Source organism: Heterodontus francisci, chromosome 36 (assembly GCF_036365525.1).
Source record: "Heterodontus francisci isolate sHetFra1 chromosome 36, sHetFra1.hap1, whole genome shotgun sequence".
NCBI lineage: Eukaryota > Metazoa > Chordata > Chondrichthyes > Heterodontiformes > Heterodontidae > Heterodontus > Heterodontus francisci.
This window is the reverse complement of record NC_090406.1, coordinates 13,909,420-13,925,514: the sequence shown is the minus strand read 5'-3', so window position 1 is coordinate 13,925,514 and position 16,095 is coordinate 13,909,420. Positions and strand designations below refer to the sequence as shown.

At 45.1% G+C, this 16,095-nt stretch overlaps 1 protein-coding gene across 1 annotated transcript in view; it reads left to right on the top strand.

The window, feature by feature from the left end:
• LOC137351358 (guanine nucleotide-binding protein subunit alpha-14-like) overlaps nucleotides 1–13,620 on the top strand; it is a 70,834-nt gene extending 57,214 nt beyond the window's left edge. The window contains exons 6-7 of the mRNA XM_068015805.1: nucleotides 4,336–4,489; nucleotides 13,325–13,620. Of these exons, the coding sequence (XP_067871906.1) occupies nucleotides 4,336–4,489; nucleotides 13,325–13,512 (342 nt within the window). The 3' untranslated portion in view covers nucleotides 13,513–13,620. The remainder of the gene's footprint in view (nucleotides 1–4,335; nucleotides 4,490–13,324) is intronic.
• The last annotated feature ends 2,475 nt before the right edge of the window (nucleotides 13,621–16,095 follow it).

The window sequence follows — 16,095 nt, the reverse complement described above, 5'->3', positions numbered from 1 at the left end:
GAATAGGGAATGCTCAGCTGCGACAATACTCAAAACTCGACACCATCCAGGACAAATTAGCATGGTTGATCAATACTCCCTCAATTACTGGTGCACCATGGCTGCAATGTCTACTATCCACTGCATATATACTGCAGCAACTCACCAAAGTTGAGATGACAGCACCTCTCAAACCGGCAACCTCCACCACCGACAAGACGAGGGCAGCAGGTGCATGGAAACACCATCACCTCCAAATCACACATATCCTGACTTGGACAGAAACGGGAATTTATTATGGGGAACAAAGAAATGGCTGACCAACTTTGGTTCTGTCTTCACAAAGGAGGACACAAATAACATACCAGAAATGTTGGGGAACACAGGGTTTAGTGAGAGGGAGGAACTGAAGGAAATCAGTATTAGTAGAGAAATGGTGTTGGGGAAATTTATGGGATTGAAGGCCGATAAATCCCCAGGGCCTGATTGTATGCATCCCAGAGTACTTAAGGAAGTGGCCCTAGAAATAATGAATGCATTGGTGGTCATCTTTCAAGATTCTATAGACTCTGGAACAGTTCCTACAGATTGGAGGGTAGCTAATGTAACCCCACTATTTAAAAAGGGAGGTAGAGAGAAAACAGGGAATTATAGACCAGTCAGCCTAATGTCAGTAGTGGGGAAAATTCTAGAGTCCATTATCAAAGATTTTGTAGCAGAGCATTTGGAGAACAGTGGTAGAATCGGACAGCGTCAGCACGGATTTACGAAAGGGAAATCATGCTTGACAAATCTACTCGAATTCTTCGAGGATGTAACTAGTAGAATTGATGAGGGGAGTCAGTGGATGTGGTTTATTTGGACTTTCAGAAGGCTTTCGACAAAGTCCCACATAAGAGATTAGCATGTAAAATTAAAGCGCATGGGATTGGGGGTAGTGTATTGCGATGGATAGAAAATTGGTTGGCGGACAGGAAACAAAGAGTAGGAATAAACGGGTCTTTTTCCAAATGGTAGGCAGTGATTAATGGGGTACCGCAGGGATCGGTGCTAGGACCCCGGCTATTCACAATATATATTAATGATTTTAGATGAGGGAACTAAATGTAATATCTCCAAATTTGCAGATGACACAAAATTGGGTGGGAGGGTGAGTTGTGAGGAGGATGCAGAGAGGCTTCAGGGTGATTTGGACAGGTTGAGTGAGTGGGCTAATGCATGGCAGATGCAGTATAATGTGGATAAATGCGAGGTTATCCACTTGGGTGGCAAAAACAGGAAGGCAGATTATTATCTGAATGGCTATAAACTGAGAGAGGGGAATATGCAATGAGACCTGGGTGTTCTCGTACACCAGTCGCTGAAAGTAAGCATGCAGGTGCAACAGGCGGTAAAAAGGGCAAGTGGTATGTTGGCCTTCATAGCAAGAGGATGCGAGTACAGGAGCAGGCATGTATTGCTGCAATTATACAGGGCCTTGGTGAGGCCACACTTGGAATATTGTTTGCAGTTTCGGTCTCCTTATCTGAGGAAGGATGTTCTTGCTATAGAGGGAGTGCAGTGAAGGTTTACCAGACTGCTCCTGGGATGGCGGGACTGACGTATGAGGAGAAATTGAGTCAGTTAGGTATTTTTATATTCACTGGAGTTCAGAAGAGTGAGGGGGAATCTCATAGAAACCTATAACATTCTAACAGGACTTGACAGGGTAGATGCAGGAAGGATGTTCCTGATGGTGGGGGAGTCCAGAACCAAGGATCATAGTCTAAGGATATGGGGTAAACCTTTCAGGACTGAGAAGAGGAGAAATTTCTTCACCCAGAGAGTGGTGAGCCTGTGGAATTCACTACCACAGAAAGCAGTTGAGGCCAAAACATTGTATGTTTTCAAGAAGAAATTAGATATAGCTCTTGGGGCGAAAGGGATCAAAGGATATGGGGGTGTAAGTGGGAACAGGTTAATGAGTTGGATGATCAGCCATGATCATAATGAATGGCGGAGTAGGCTCGAAGGGCCGTATTGCCTACTCCTGCTCCTATTTTCTATATTTCTATGACGTGCAGTGCCTGTTCCTTCACTGTCACTGGGTTAGAATTCTGGAACTCCCAACAGGACCGAACTGTGGGAGCACCTTCACCACATGGATAACAGCAGTTTGAGGCAGGCCCACAACAACCGTCTCGAGCAACTAAACGCTGGCCTTGCTGCCAATATCCATATCCCGAGAATGAATTTTTAAACTTAACTGTAGTGGCAGGAAAGAATGGGATGAGAGTATCATTCATTGGTCATTGAACTACTCAGCTAGTTAACTTGAAAGCAAATGTAACAGCAAAAAAGCAGTAGCTAAAGCTATTTACTAGGGCTGTAAAAGATATAGGCACAAAGCTGGAATAAGCTGTAACTGCAGAGGGAAAAAAGCAAAAAAAGGTAAATACTAGCTGGAAAGAAGCAAAACAAAGAATGGATGGAATGCAGCGACACCTCCAGTGGCTGGAGGGTGTAACTACAGCAGAGCAGGCTCACATGGCCAGTTTCCATCTGAATGTGGACATAGGAATTTAATAATGCAAAACAAACCTGCAAATGCTCATAGATGTAAGATTTTTAAATACATTACAGAGGAGTGTCAGCCATGGCTTAGTTGGTAGCACTCTGACCTCTGAGTCAGGATGTTGTGGGTTCAAGTCCCATGCAAGACTTAAGCACGAAAATCTAGACTGACACTCCTATGCAGTACTGAATGAGTGCTGCATTGTTAGAGGTGCCATCTTTCTGATGATGCATTAAACTGAGGCCCTGTCTGCCCTCTCAGGTGGGCGTAAAAGATCCTGTGGCACTGTTTTGAAGAAGGCTGTGTTAGCTGAAAACGCAACCACTAGGTGGCGCAGTAATAGCACATGCAGTCTCTTCCACTGAAACGTCACTATCTGTGACATTCAGGCAACTGCCAGGATTAAAGATGGCGCTGCTCAATTTATCACAGAAAAACAACTTCAACCTGAAAATCCCCTCAAAGGTTGCCACCGCTGCCTCCATTCCAACCCCAACAGTCTCCCACTCCCTCCTGCCATTCCTTCATTTGTATAATTTCTTGGGATGTCTCCTGCTCAATTGTTTTGATATTTTTTAACAAAGACAGACGATCTCTGGTATGATACTGCCATTGAAATTTGGAATGTAAAGCAACTTACTATTGGGCGATAAAGTCAACATTTACACTGTGAAGTTTATCGAGGAAATAACTCTGTGAATTTCTGCCCCACCCCCGCCTCCAATCCGCAATCTCCCATTCTCCCAATCCACACATTCACACTCGCTACAGCCTCGCCGTTTTTCCCCCTCCCTCCCTCAGCCGCTCGCCACTGCTCTCCCCCTTCCCCTCCCCTCTGCCGATTGTTCCTCACTCCTCGCTTCCCGGTCCCCTGCTACCCAGCTCTTCGGCTGCGCGCGCCACACTTCCCTCCCCCCATCCTGCTCTCTGTCCGCTCGCTCCCCGCTTCCCCTCCTCCCTTTCCCCCCACCCAGATGCTAGCTCTAGGCCGCACCACTTCCCTCCTCTCGGCCACTCACTCCCACATTCAATCGTTCCTCACCACACCGCCCAAAGAAGCAAGGCGGGCCGTGAGGGGTGACGGGTGACATAAGAGCAAGTGGCCGAGAGGAGGGAAGAGGCAGGGCCTAGAGTTGACAGCTGTGGGGGCTGGGGGTGGGGTGGAGGGTGGTGGGGGAAGCGAGAGCGGCTGAGGGGGGGAAGCGGACGAGGGGTGCAAGTAGCTGATGATATTTTCCTGCACATGCGCCAGTTTGTCCTGGCAAGACATAGGCTGCGCATGCGCATGCGCAGCACCTCGCTAAGTGCAGGAGACCGTATGCGCATGTGCACAGCTTGGAGAGCTCCGATAACATCGGCAGGCCACAGCATTGTCTGGAGTCACTTTGTTTGAAGAAGGCCACAGGAGTTCTCCACGGTGTCATGGCCAATATTTATCCTCAATCAACATCACAAAAAACATATTATCTGGTCATTATCACATGGCTGTTCATGGGAGCTTGCTGTGTGCAAATTGGCTTCCTCATTTCTTACAATACAACAGTGACTGCAGTTCAAAAGTGCTTCATTGGTTGTAAAGCACTTTGGGGCATCATGAAAGGGGGTATAGAAAGGAAAGCCTTTTTATGATATAAATGCAGTTTTCTGACAATCTCAAAATTGGTATATGTCACCACATTAAATCATTTTCAAATTTAATACAACGTATATGCATATTGAAAGCATAAATCAAAGCACAAGATTTGCAAAATTTGAATTTGAAAGAATTCTCATTAATTATATACTGTGTTTTTTTGTTGCAGAATCGAATGAGGGAGAGCCTCGCTCTCTTTCATTTTATTTTGAAGTCCGACTGTTTTGCAAATTCATCGATTATTCTTTTCTTGAATAAAGTGGATATTTTGGAAGAGAAGATTCTTAAATCACATTTAGTGAACTATTTTCATGAATTTGATGGTAAGTAGGGAATGGAACATCTTCGTTTCAGGAACTCAATGTCTGCATCAAACACTCCCAGGTCAGGTATACCATATTTGAATACATATTAAAAGTTCCTCTTCTCTGCCTCAACAATGCGTCTCAGCGCCAACCTCAGAAGAGGAACCCTACTGCAGTGTAGCAACCCTTTTCCAATTTTACCAATGATCCTTGGGCCTGTCTGAGTGACATTGTGAACTAGTGCCACGTTAGGGCTGGTTTGCTGCTGTGGGCCCATGCTTGTTGGAACTGGATTCACACAGCTGGGACTCTTCCAGCATCAATAATGAAATGGTTTGAACCTAGGTCCCAAAGGTAAAAAACTAGTGTCCAATCCAGTTTCTCTGTTCCTCCTTCTTTAGTGGAGACATGAGACTTCGGCTTCCTGAAGAGAGGTTTATAATGTTTTGTGATTGGCTTTTTGTTGAATATCTATTTTATTGTCTTCCCACGATGCTTGTTTGCTTCTACCCTTACTGAGAACTGAAATACAACTAAAGTACCATAATAGCAGAGCAATATTCTAGAAACCAGTGGAAGCCTAGTTGACAAGTGTAGACAATGGTAACTGAAGTGAAAGATTGTGGCAGCAACTTAATGTTAGATGGAAATGGTTGATTCTCTCTGAGGTCTCTGCACTCCTCTATTTTCGGGCTCTTGCGCATCCCTGATCTTCATCACTCCACCACAGGCAGCCGTACCTTCAACTGCCTAGGCCTAAGGCCTGGAATTCCCTCCTTAAATCTATTTGCTTCTCTACCTCTCTCTCCTTGTTTAAGAAGCTTCTTAAAACCTACCTCTTTGACAAAGCATTTGGTCACCTGTCCTTATGTGACGTAGTGTAAAATGTCATTTGATAACATTCCTGTGAAGTGCCTCGGGACATTTTACTATGTTAAAGATGCTATATAAATACAAGTTGTTGTTGTTAATTCATGGACCCACATATTCATGAGCCTACAATGCTACTATTTCTTTGTAGAATAGGTTGTTTATGCTGAGAAGTGCTCTAGCAGTGGAATTATCACACAGCTGTTGTTAGTCTACTCTCTGAAAGCCCTTTTATTGTTTGATGATTGAATCATACACACAGGAGGAGGCCATTCGGTCCATTGTACCTGCACCAGCTCTTTGAAAGAAATATCCAATTAGTCTCACACCTCCACATTTTCCATTTCAAGTATATATCCCGCTTGAATGTCACAATGGAATTTGTTTGTATAAGGTGATACATCCTGAATCATAACAAGTCACTGCATTTTAAAAAATTCTCCTAATTTCCCTAAGTAAAGCCTATGAAAATTTAGGGCAGTTTAATTTCCCTGGCTCAGGATTGCAAACAATGGCTTGGCTTTATCATATCTGCTTGATGTGCAAGCATATTTTGGATAACATGAGTCGGTTTTGTATTGTTCTTCTTCTACCAGTCCCTGCAACTGGTGTCAGTCCAGAACACCTACTTGTTCATTGGGATTCCCTGACTCCTGACAGTTTTCCTGGGAGTCGTAAACATTCTGTTCCAGGCTTGAGGGGCTGAATGTCCGACACATGTTCTTAGCTTCCCGTGGCAGCAACATGTTTATGGACACAGATGCCATTACGTGCACATGTGACAATTGTGCTTGTGGTAATACCATGATGCCATGTCATGATACCAGTACTTCATGTGTGTACGCCAATGCAAGTTGGAATGACCAGTCTCTCTGGGGTCAGGCACACATCTGTGGTGCGCAGAAAGTCCCACCATGTTGATAAGCATCCCAATTCTACTGGGTTTCTTCTCCTTAGAGCAGGGAAGGAAAGGGAGATTTAACAGAGGTGTTCACTACTATGAAAACTTTTGATAGAGTAAATAAAGAGAAACTATTTCCACTGACAGGAAGGTCAGTAATCAGAGGGCATGTATTTAAGATAATTAGTGAAAGAACTATGGGGAAATATTTTTATGCAGGAAGTTGTTATGAAGGGTGATGGAAGCAGATATAATAGTAACTTTCAAAAGGGACTTGGATAAATACTTCAAAAGGGAAACCTACAGGGCTATGGGGAAGGAACAATGGAGTGGGACTAATTGGATAACTCTTTCAAAGAGCCAGCACAGGCACAATGGGCCGAATGGTCTTCTGTGATGTAAATTAATTCTCTTCAAAGCAGAGTAACTGGGTCCTGACATTCAAACATTCGCACGTTCTTCACTGCTCAGGGCAATGCCAATGTCATAGAGAGGGCAGGTGCTGAAGTCCTACAGTCAGATTTTCAAGAACTAAGGTAGAAGTTAAAAAGTGGGACCTTGAGGATACTAACCTCTAGATTACTCCCAGTGTCACATGTGAGAGAGAATAGAAACAGAAAGATAGGGAGGATCAATGTGTAGCTTGAGGCATGGTGCAGGAGAGAGTGCTTCAGATTCTTGGGGCATTGGGACCAGTTCTGGGGCAGGAGAGACCTACTCAAAAGGTTGCACCTCAACAGGACTGGGACCAATGTCCTCCTGGGGCAGTTCACTAGTGTGATTGGGGAAAGTTTAAACTAAATTAGCAGGGGAGTGGGCAACAGCATGAAGAAATAGAAAAGAGGAATAAGGTACACCAAGTGAGAGTGTGGGATAGTACTAGAAAAGGAAGTAGTACTACATTAGATAGGAGCAGACGAAAGCAGACTACGAGGAATATAAAGACAAGTTTACGATGCATGTATGTAAATGCACAAAGCGTGGTGCATAGGTTTGGTGAGCTATAAGCACAAATAGCCATCTGGGATTATGATGTAATGGCAATAACGGAAACATGGCTTAAAAATGGTGAGGACTGAGTGCTTAATATTTAAGGATACAAAGTGTTCAGAAAAGATAGGGAAGGAAAAAAGGGAAGTGGTGTGGCAGTATTGACTAGGGAAGACATTGTAGTGTTGAAAAGAGGGGATGTCATTTCGGGGGTAAGGACAGAATCCATTTTCTTAAAGTTGAGAAGCCAAAAGGGTATGATCACGCTACTGGGGATATTCTATAGGCCCCCAAGAAGTGAGAGAGAGAGAGATAGAGGAGTAAATCTGCAGGGAAATCATAGAGATGTGCAAGAACTATACAGTGAAGGGAGGTGGTGGTGTGGTGGTAATGTCACTAGACCAGTAACCCAGAGCCCCAGGCTACTGCTCTGGGGACATGGTTTTGAATCCCACCACAGCTGATGGTAGCATTTGCATTCAATTAATAAATCTGGAATTAAAAAGATAGTTTAGTGGTGATCATGAAACCAATGTCGATTGTTGTAAAAAGCCATCTGGTTCACTAATGTCCTTTTAGAGAAGAAAATCTGCCGTCCTTACCTGGTCTGGCCTACATGTGGCTCCAGACCTATAACAATGTGGTTGACTCTTAAATGCCCTCTGAAATGGCCTAGCAAGCTACTCAGTTGTATCAGATCGCTATAAAGTCTAAGAGAAGGAATGAAACAGGACGGACCACCCTGTATCGACCAAGGCATCGGAAATGACAATGGCAAACCCAGCCCTGTCGACCCTGGTAAGTCCTCCTTACTAACATCCTGAGGCTTGTGCCAAAGTTGGGAGAGCTGTCCCACAGTCTAGTCAAGCAACAGCCTGACACAGTCATACTCACGGAATCATACCTTACAGACAATGTCCCAGACACCACCACAGAACTTCTTGGGTATGTCCTGTCCCATCGGCACAGTGATATACAGTCAGGAGGGAGTTGCCCTGGGAGACCTCAACATTGACTCCGGACACCATGAAGTCTTATGGCTTCAGGTCAAACATGGACAAGGAAACCTCCTGCTGATTACAACCTACAGCTACCATCCCCCACCCCCTGCCTGCCCTCGGCTGATACATATTGAACACCAATTGGAAGAAGCACTGAGGATAGCAAGGGCACAAAATGTACTCTGGATGGGGAACTTCAATGTCCATCACTGAGTGGCTCGGTAGCATCACTACTGACCAGGATGGCCAAATTCTAAAGGACATAGCTGCTAGACTGGGTCTGCAGCAGGTGCTGAGGGAACCAACAAGAGGGAAAACCCTGCTTGACCTCGTCCTCACCAATCTATGCTGATGCATCTGTCCATGACAGTATTGGTAGGAGTAACCACCGCACAGTCCCTATGGAGACAAAGTCCGGTCTTCACACTGAGGGTGCCCACCATCATGTTGTGTGGCACTACCACCGTGCTGAAAGGGATAGATTTTGTACAGATCTAGCAACTCAAAACTGGGTATCCATGAGGCGCTGTGGGCCATCAGCAGCAGCAGAATTGTATTCAACCACAATCTGTAATTTTATGGCCTGGCATATTCCCCACTCTCCTATTACCATCAAGCCAAGGGACCAACCCTGGTTCAGGGAAGTGTGCAGATGGCATGCCAGGAGCATACCTAAAAATGAGGTGTCAGCCTGCTGACACGACAACACAGGACTACTTGAATGCAAAACAGCAGAAGCAGCATGTGATAGACAGGGCTAAGTAATCCCAAAACCAGTGGATCAGATCTAAGCTCTACAGTCCTGCCACATCCAGTTGTGAATGGTGGTAGACAATTAAACAACTGACAAGAGGAGGAGGCTCCACAAACATCCCCATCCTCAATGATGAGGGAGCCCAGCACATCAGTGCAAAAGGCAAGGCTGAAGCATTTGCAACAATCTTCAGCCATAAGCGCCGAGTGGATCATCCATCTCGGCCTCCTCCTGAAGTCCTCAGCATCACCGATGCCAGTCTTCAGCCAATCCGATCCACTCCACATGATGTCAAGAAATGGCTGAAGGCACTGGATACTGCAAAACCTATGGGCCCTGACAATATTCCGGCAATAGTACTGAAGACCTAGCCATGACCTTAGTCAAACTGTTCCAGTACAGCTACAACACTGGCATCTACCCAGCAATGTGGAAAATTGCCCAGGTATGTCCTGTGCACAAAAAGCAGGACAAATCCAACCCGGCCAATTTACCACCCTATCAATCTACTCCCGATCATCAACAGTGCTATCAAACGACACTTGCTCAGCAATAATCTGCTCACTGACGCTCAGTTTGGGTTCTGCCGAGGCCACTCAGCCCCTGACCTCATTACAGCCTTGGTCCAAACATGGACAAAACAGCTGAACTCCAGAGGTGAGGTGAGAGTGACTGTCCTTGGCATCAAGGCAGTATTTGACCGAGTATGGCATCAAAAAGCCCTAGCGAAACTGGAATCAATGGGAATCGCGGAAAACTCCCTATTGGTTGGAGTCAAACCCAGTGCAAAGGCAGATGGTTGTGGTTGTTGGAGATCAATCATCTCAGTCCTAAGAGATCACTGCAGGAGTTCCTCATGTAGTGTCCTAGGTCCAACCATCTTCAGCTGCTTCATCAATGATCTTCCCTCAATCAGAAGTGGGGATGCTCGCTGATGATTGCACAATGTTCAGCTCCATTCGAGACTCCTCAGATACTGAAGCAGCCCAAGTCCATATGCAACAAGACCTGGACAACATCCAGGCTTGGGCTGGTAATTGGCAAGTAACAATCATGCCACACAAGTGCTAGGCAATGACCATCTCAAAGGAGAGAATCGATCCATCTCCCCTTGACATTCAACGTCATCACTGAATCCCCCACTATCAACATCCTGTGGGTCACCATTGACCAGAAGCTGAACTGTACCTGCTCCATAAATGCTGTTGTTACAAGAGCAGGTCAGTACCAGGGAATTCTGCAGCAAGTAACTCACCTCCTGCCTCCCCAGTGCCTGTCCACCATCTACAAGACACACGTCTGGAGTGTGATGGAATACTGTCCACTTACCTGGATGGGTGCAGCTCCAACAACACTCAAGAAGCTTGAAGCCATCCAGCACAAAGCAGCCCGCTTGATTAGTACCCCATCCACCACCTTCAACATTCACTCCCTCCACCACTGACGCATAGTGGCAGCAGTGTGTACCATCCACAAGATGCCCTGCAGCAACTCACCAAGGTTCCTTCGAAAGCACCTTCCAAACCCGTGACCTCTGCCACCTAGAAGGACAAGGGTATCAGATGCATGGGAACATCGCCACCTGCAAGTTCCTCTCCAAGCCACACACCATCCTGACTTTGAACTATATCGCCATTCCTCCACTATTGCTGGGTCAAAATCTTGGAACTCCCTTCCTAACAGCACTTTGGGTATACCACCCCAAGGACTACAGAGGTTCATGAAGGCAACTCACCACCACTTTCTCAAGGACAATTAAGGATGGGGAATAAATGCTGGCCTAGCCAGCGACGTCCACATCCAATGACTGAATAAAAATAAGTGGTGATATTGGGGGACATTAATTACCCAAATATGAATTGGAATAGTGTTAGAGTAAAGATATGGAATGGGAGGAATTTCTGAAATGTGTTCAGGAGAACTTCCTTGACTAGTATGTTCTTGGTCCAACTAGGAAGCAGGTATTGCTGGATTTGTTGCTGGGGAATGAGGTGGGCCAAGTAGACCAAGTGTCTGTGGGAGAATACTTAGGTAAGAGGTTCGATGGGCCATATGGTCTACTTCTGCTCCTATTTCTTGTGTTCTTGTAGTATCGTATCATATGGTTTAGATTACTAATGGAGAAGAGCAAAGAACAATCTAAAGTGGAACTTCTAAATTGGAAGAGGGTTAACTTCAATGGGATGAGAAGGGATATAGCCAGAGTAAAAAGGAATCAAAGATTAACAGGAAAACTGTAACTGAACAATGGGTGATATTCAAGGAGGAAATATCTCAGGTCCAGGCTAAATACATTCCAACAAGGACGAAAGGCAGGGGAACCAAAAATAGTGTACTTTGTATGTCGAGGTGTACTTTGTATATAGAGAGTATGATGAAACAAAAAAGAGGGTGTATGATGCACATCAGGTGAATTCTTAAAGTGAGAACCAGGCCAAATACAATAAGTTGAGAAGGGAAGTGAAGAGGAAAAATAAGACTGGCGAAGAGAGAATATAGGAATAGAATGGCAGTTAACATAAAAGGGATCCCAAAAATCTTCTATCAGCATGTAAATAGTATGCAGGTAGTAAGAGGTGGGGTGTGTCCTATTACAGACAAAGAGTGTAGTATAAGCTTAGAGGTGTTTGGCAAGGCTAGAATACTTAATGAGTACTTTCTATCACTGTTTACTAAGGAAAAGGATGCTGACAAACTATTGGTACAAGTGGTGATGATAGAGTTAATGGGTGGGTGAGGATTTTTAGGCAGGATGTACTAACAAGCTTGGAGTGGATAAGTCACCTGGTCCAGATGACTTGCATCCCAGATTGCTGAAGGAGGTGGGAGCGGAGATAGCAAAAGGACTTGTCATGTCCCATCTTCCCTAAATACTGCGGAGGTGCCAGAGGACTCGAAAGTGGTAAATATGACATCCTTATACAAGAAAGGGTATAAGGACATTCCTTGTAACTGTAGGCCAGTCAGTTTAACATCAGTGGTGGGTAAAGTTTTAGAAACAATAATCAGGGGAAAAAAATCAACAGGCAGTTGAAGAGGTTTGAGTTAATTAAGGAGAGGTAGCATGGATTTGTATAAGGCAGATCGTGCTTGACTAATCTCATTGAACTTTTTGATCCAGAAACAGAGAAGGTTGATGAAGGTAATGCAATGGATGTTGTATATATGGATTTTACGAAAGTTTTTGACAAAGCACCATATAAAAGGCTAGTTAACAAAATTGAGGCTCATCTAATAGGAGGATCAGTGTCAGCGTGAATAAAAAATTGACTTAAGGACAGAAAACAGAGAGTTTTTCAGACAGGAGGGGGTAGATAGTAGTGTTCCCCAAGGTTCAGTGCTTGGACCACGGCTTTTTTTGATATATATAAATGACTTGGATATTGGAATACAAAGTAAAATTTGAAAATTTGCCGATGATACCAAACTTGGAGGCATGGCAGAGAGTGAGGATGATACCAATCGACTGCAACAGCTCATAGATAAGTTAGCAGAATGGGCAGACAAGTGGCAATTGGAATTTAATACAGAGATGTGTGAGTTGATGCATGTTGGCAGAAGGGATAGGGAGAGGCAATATGCATTGAATGGCACAGTTCTAAAGAATGTTCAGAAACAGAGGGACTTAGGGATTCATGTGCATAAATTTTTGGAGGTGAGAGATCGTATTGAGAGAGTAGTTACAAAGCGCATGGGATCTTGAGCTTCATAAATGGAGGTATTGATTACAAAAGCAGTGAATTTATACTGAACATTTATAAAGCTCTGGTTAGGCCTCAACTGGAGTATTGCGTCCAATTCTGTTCACCATAGTTTCGGACGGATGTGAGGGTCCTTGAGAGGGTGCAGAGGAGATTTACCAAAATGGTTCCAGGGATGAGGGATTTTAGTTACAAGGTTAAGTTAGACAAGTTGTGGTTGTTCTCCTTGGAGCAAAGGAGATTGAGGGGAGATCTGATAGAGGTGTACACGATTATAGCAGGTTTAGATAAGGTAGACGAAGAAAAGCTGTTCCCATTAGCTGATGGTACAAGGACTAGGGGACACAGATTTAAAGTATTGGGAAAGAGATGCAGTGAGTGTAATGACCTGGAATTCGCTGCTTACAAGTGTGGTGGAAGTGGAGACAATCAAAGATTTCAAAAGGAAATTGATGGGCTCTTGGAGGAAATAAACCTGCAGGGCTACGGAGATGGAGCAGGGGAATGGGACTAATTGGATTGCTCTACAGAGAGCTGGCATGGACTTGATGGGCTGCATGGCCTCCTGTGCTGTAATGACTCTATGACCCTAATTTGAAATCCAGTTCGACAAATACAATTTTTCTTTGTCTTCAGGCGTTAAAAGAAATGCTGAGGCTGCAATGAACTTTATTCTAAAAATGTATCTGAGGGAAAATGAAGAGAAGAGAAAAATCTACTGGCACTTCACCTGTGCCACAGACACAGAAAATATCCGCAAAGTTTTTATAGACGTCAAGGACACAGTCCTGTTCCGGAGCCTGGAAGAACTGGACTTATTGTAGAAAGACATTTGGAAACCCCAGCAAACAATGCCCTGACAGTGTTGTACTCCTGGCAAAAGTGGTGACTTTAACTTTCCCCACACAGCACAGCTGAGAACATAACAAAATTAAAACCCATTAAGTTACTTCTATCAATGAAACAGGTTTCTTCAATCTGTCAGTTGTTGCACCACAGTTTCGAAAAGTACAGATTTCTTTTTAATATACTGGTCACTGAAATGAAACTTCTGTGGAAATATTTCCTTGATATTATTAATGTGGACTTGCACACGGCTCCCTGGATATGCTGAGAATCAGCAACTCCTTAACAGAAGATCAACCAGGGAGTAATGGTCAAATGATGAAGAAACTATCATGTGGCTTCATGACTTTACTAAGGAGTTGTACTACAATTACCATGTTCCGAAAATTCCTTTTAAATGCTGGGTTGCTTCATTACTTTTCATATTCAGGAATGAACCTTTGCATAAATAACTCTCAGATCCCCGAATTAGGGCTGAATTTTCTGAGTGTGCCGCAATTTGCGGTGGCGCACTCTAAGAACAGCTGCATCCCGTGGCGGATACGCCATCCCTGAGCCCCCGCGATATTATGTGCGGGGTCTCATTTAAATAGAGGGGACGGAGTGGCTGCCCCGGATGATGTAGAGGGGGCGGCCTCCGCGTCCCCGGCAACAGCATCCGGTGCCACTGCGCAGGCGCGGCGCCATTTTTAAACGGCTTTAGGCTCTTACAAAGCAGTTTAATTTTTAAAGGGTATAAAATAAAAGCTTATTAATACATTTAAACATAAATGATGGAGGCCCTTACCCAACCCCCCCCCCCCCCCCCCAGTGGTCAATCCGGGCAATGAAATGACCATCAGTTGATTGCTCACATACCCGAACTTTCCCCCCCAAACTCCTTCCCACCATCCCCACATCGAATAAAAATTGATTTCCCCCACTCCTCCACCCCTGCCGCCCTAAAGATTTTATTACTCCCCTCTCCCCACCAGGTTCTCGCCCGGAACTCCGTATAGAGTTCCGAAGGCACTCGAAGGCCGAATGGTGGCTGTAATATTGGAATGGGACGGCCACTGCCTGCAGATAAGTTTATTTGCATACTTTAATTGTTCATTTCCATATGCTGATGAAGGGTCCGCCGCCAGACAGCGGTGGGGGGGGTGGGGGGGTTGAGGATGGGCTGCACCGAGGTCCCGCCGCTGCTGTTAATATGCGATGGGTCGTTATTGGCGCGGGGGTCGAGGCGGGCTGCTCCCCGTGGCATTTTACCGGCCCCCGTGCTACGACCCGTGGTATCGAGAGGCTGGTAAAATTCAGCCCTTAGTCTTTCAGAGGTAAAGTGGCAGTAATTACAGGGGAGGCCATTATCCCAGTACATGAGAATGATGGAGATCATCGTATGCAGGGATGATATTATTATTTTATGCTGGTGCCTCACCATCGTTATATCCCCAGAAAATTCCCCCCCCCACCCCCACCGAATACTGCATTAACACTACATCCTCCAGTTCAGAGGAGGCAAGTGGTTAGACCCAGTCATATTTAGAGATACAGCACTGAAACAGGCCCTTCGGCCCACCGAGTCTGTGCCGACCAACAACCACCCATCTATACTAACCCCACAATAATCCCATATGCCCTACCACCACTAGGGCCAATTTATAACAGCCAATTTACCTATCACCTGCAAGTCTTTGGCAGTAGGAGGAAACCGGAGCACCCGGAGGAAACCCACGCAGACACAGGGAGAACTTGCAAACTCCACACAGACACGACCCAGAATTGAACCCGGGTCCCTGGAGCTGTGAGGCTGCGGTGCTAACCACTGCGCCACTGTGCCGCCCATGGTGAGCATATGGTGTGCTCCTACTGCTATAACGCAGAGCTTTATGCTTGTCCTAGTTGCTAACTCTGAATATATTCTTGGAGGTTTCATCACATGACCCCTAAACATCCTGCTCCCACACTGTCACCGTTGATCACCTGACATGTCCTTTCTCGCAGTGCACCTGCTTTCCCACACCAATTGGAAAGCGAACAGACCCTCCGTTACCCAGTTGGGTGATTTTTCACTGATGATCAAACAGACATTTCTTTCCCCTGTCTCCCAACATTTTTAGAGCTAATAAACAAAAATGTTAAAAAAAAATGAAGAATAAGCACATTTTTAAATGCCCCATTATCTTTCTTTAAGAACTATTTAGATGAGCACTTGAAATGCCATAGCATACGAGATATGGGCCAAGTGCTGGAAAATGGGATTAGAATAGATAGGCTTAATGGTTGGCACGGACACGGTGGGCCGAAGGGCCTGTTACTGTGCTGTATAACTCTATGACTCCTGTGTTGCTTGCTACAGTGCCCTGGAGATTAATCTTTAATTCCTGGACACTCCAGGGCAATCCTGGAGGGTTGGCAACCCTATCTTATACAGTATGATTCCCAACTGTTGAGTTAGGTCAACATTTTCCTTTGTGAAGAGCTGAAGTGACACCCAACTCTGATTTCAGTTGGTAGAAACTGAAAGGTGAGGTGTTGTATGTTCAGTGTTTCGAAATATGTCAAGGGTGGGCTCTGGA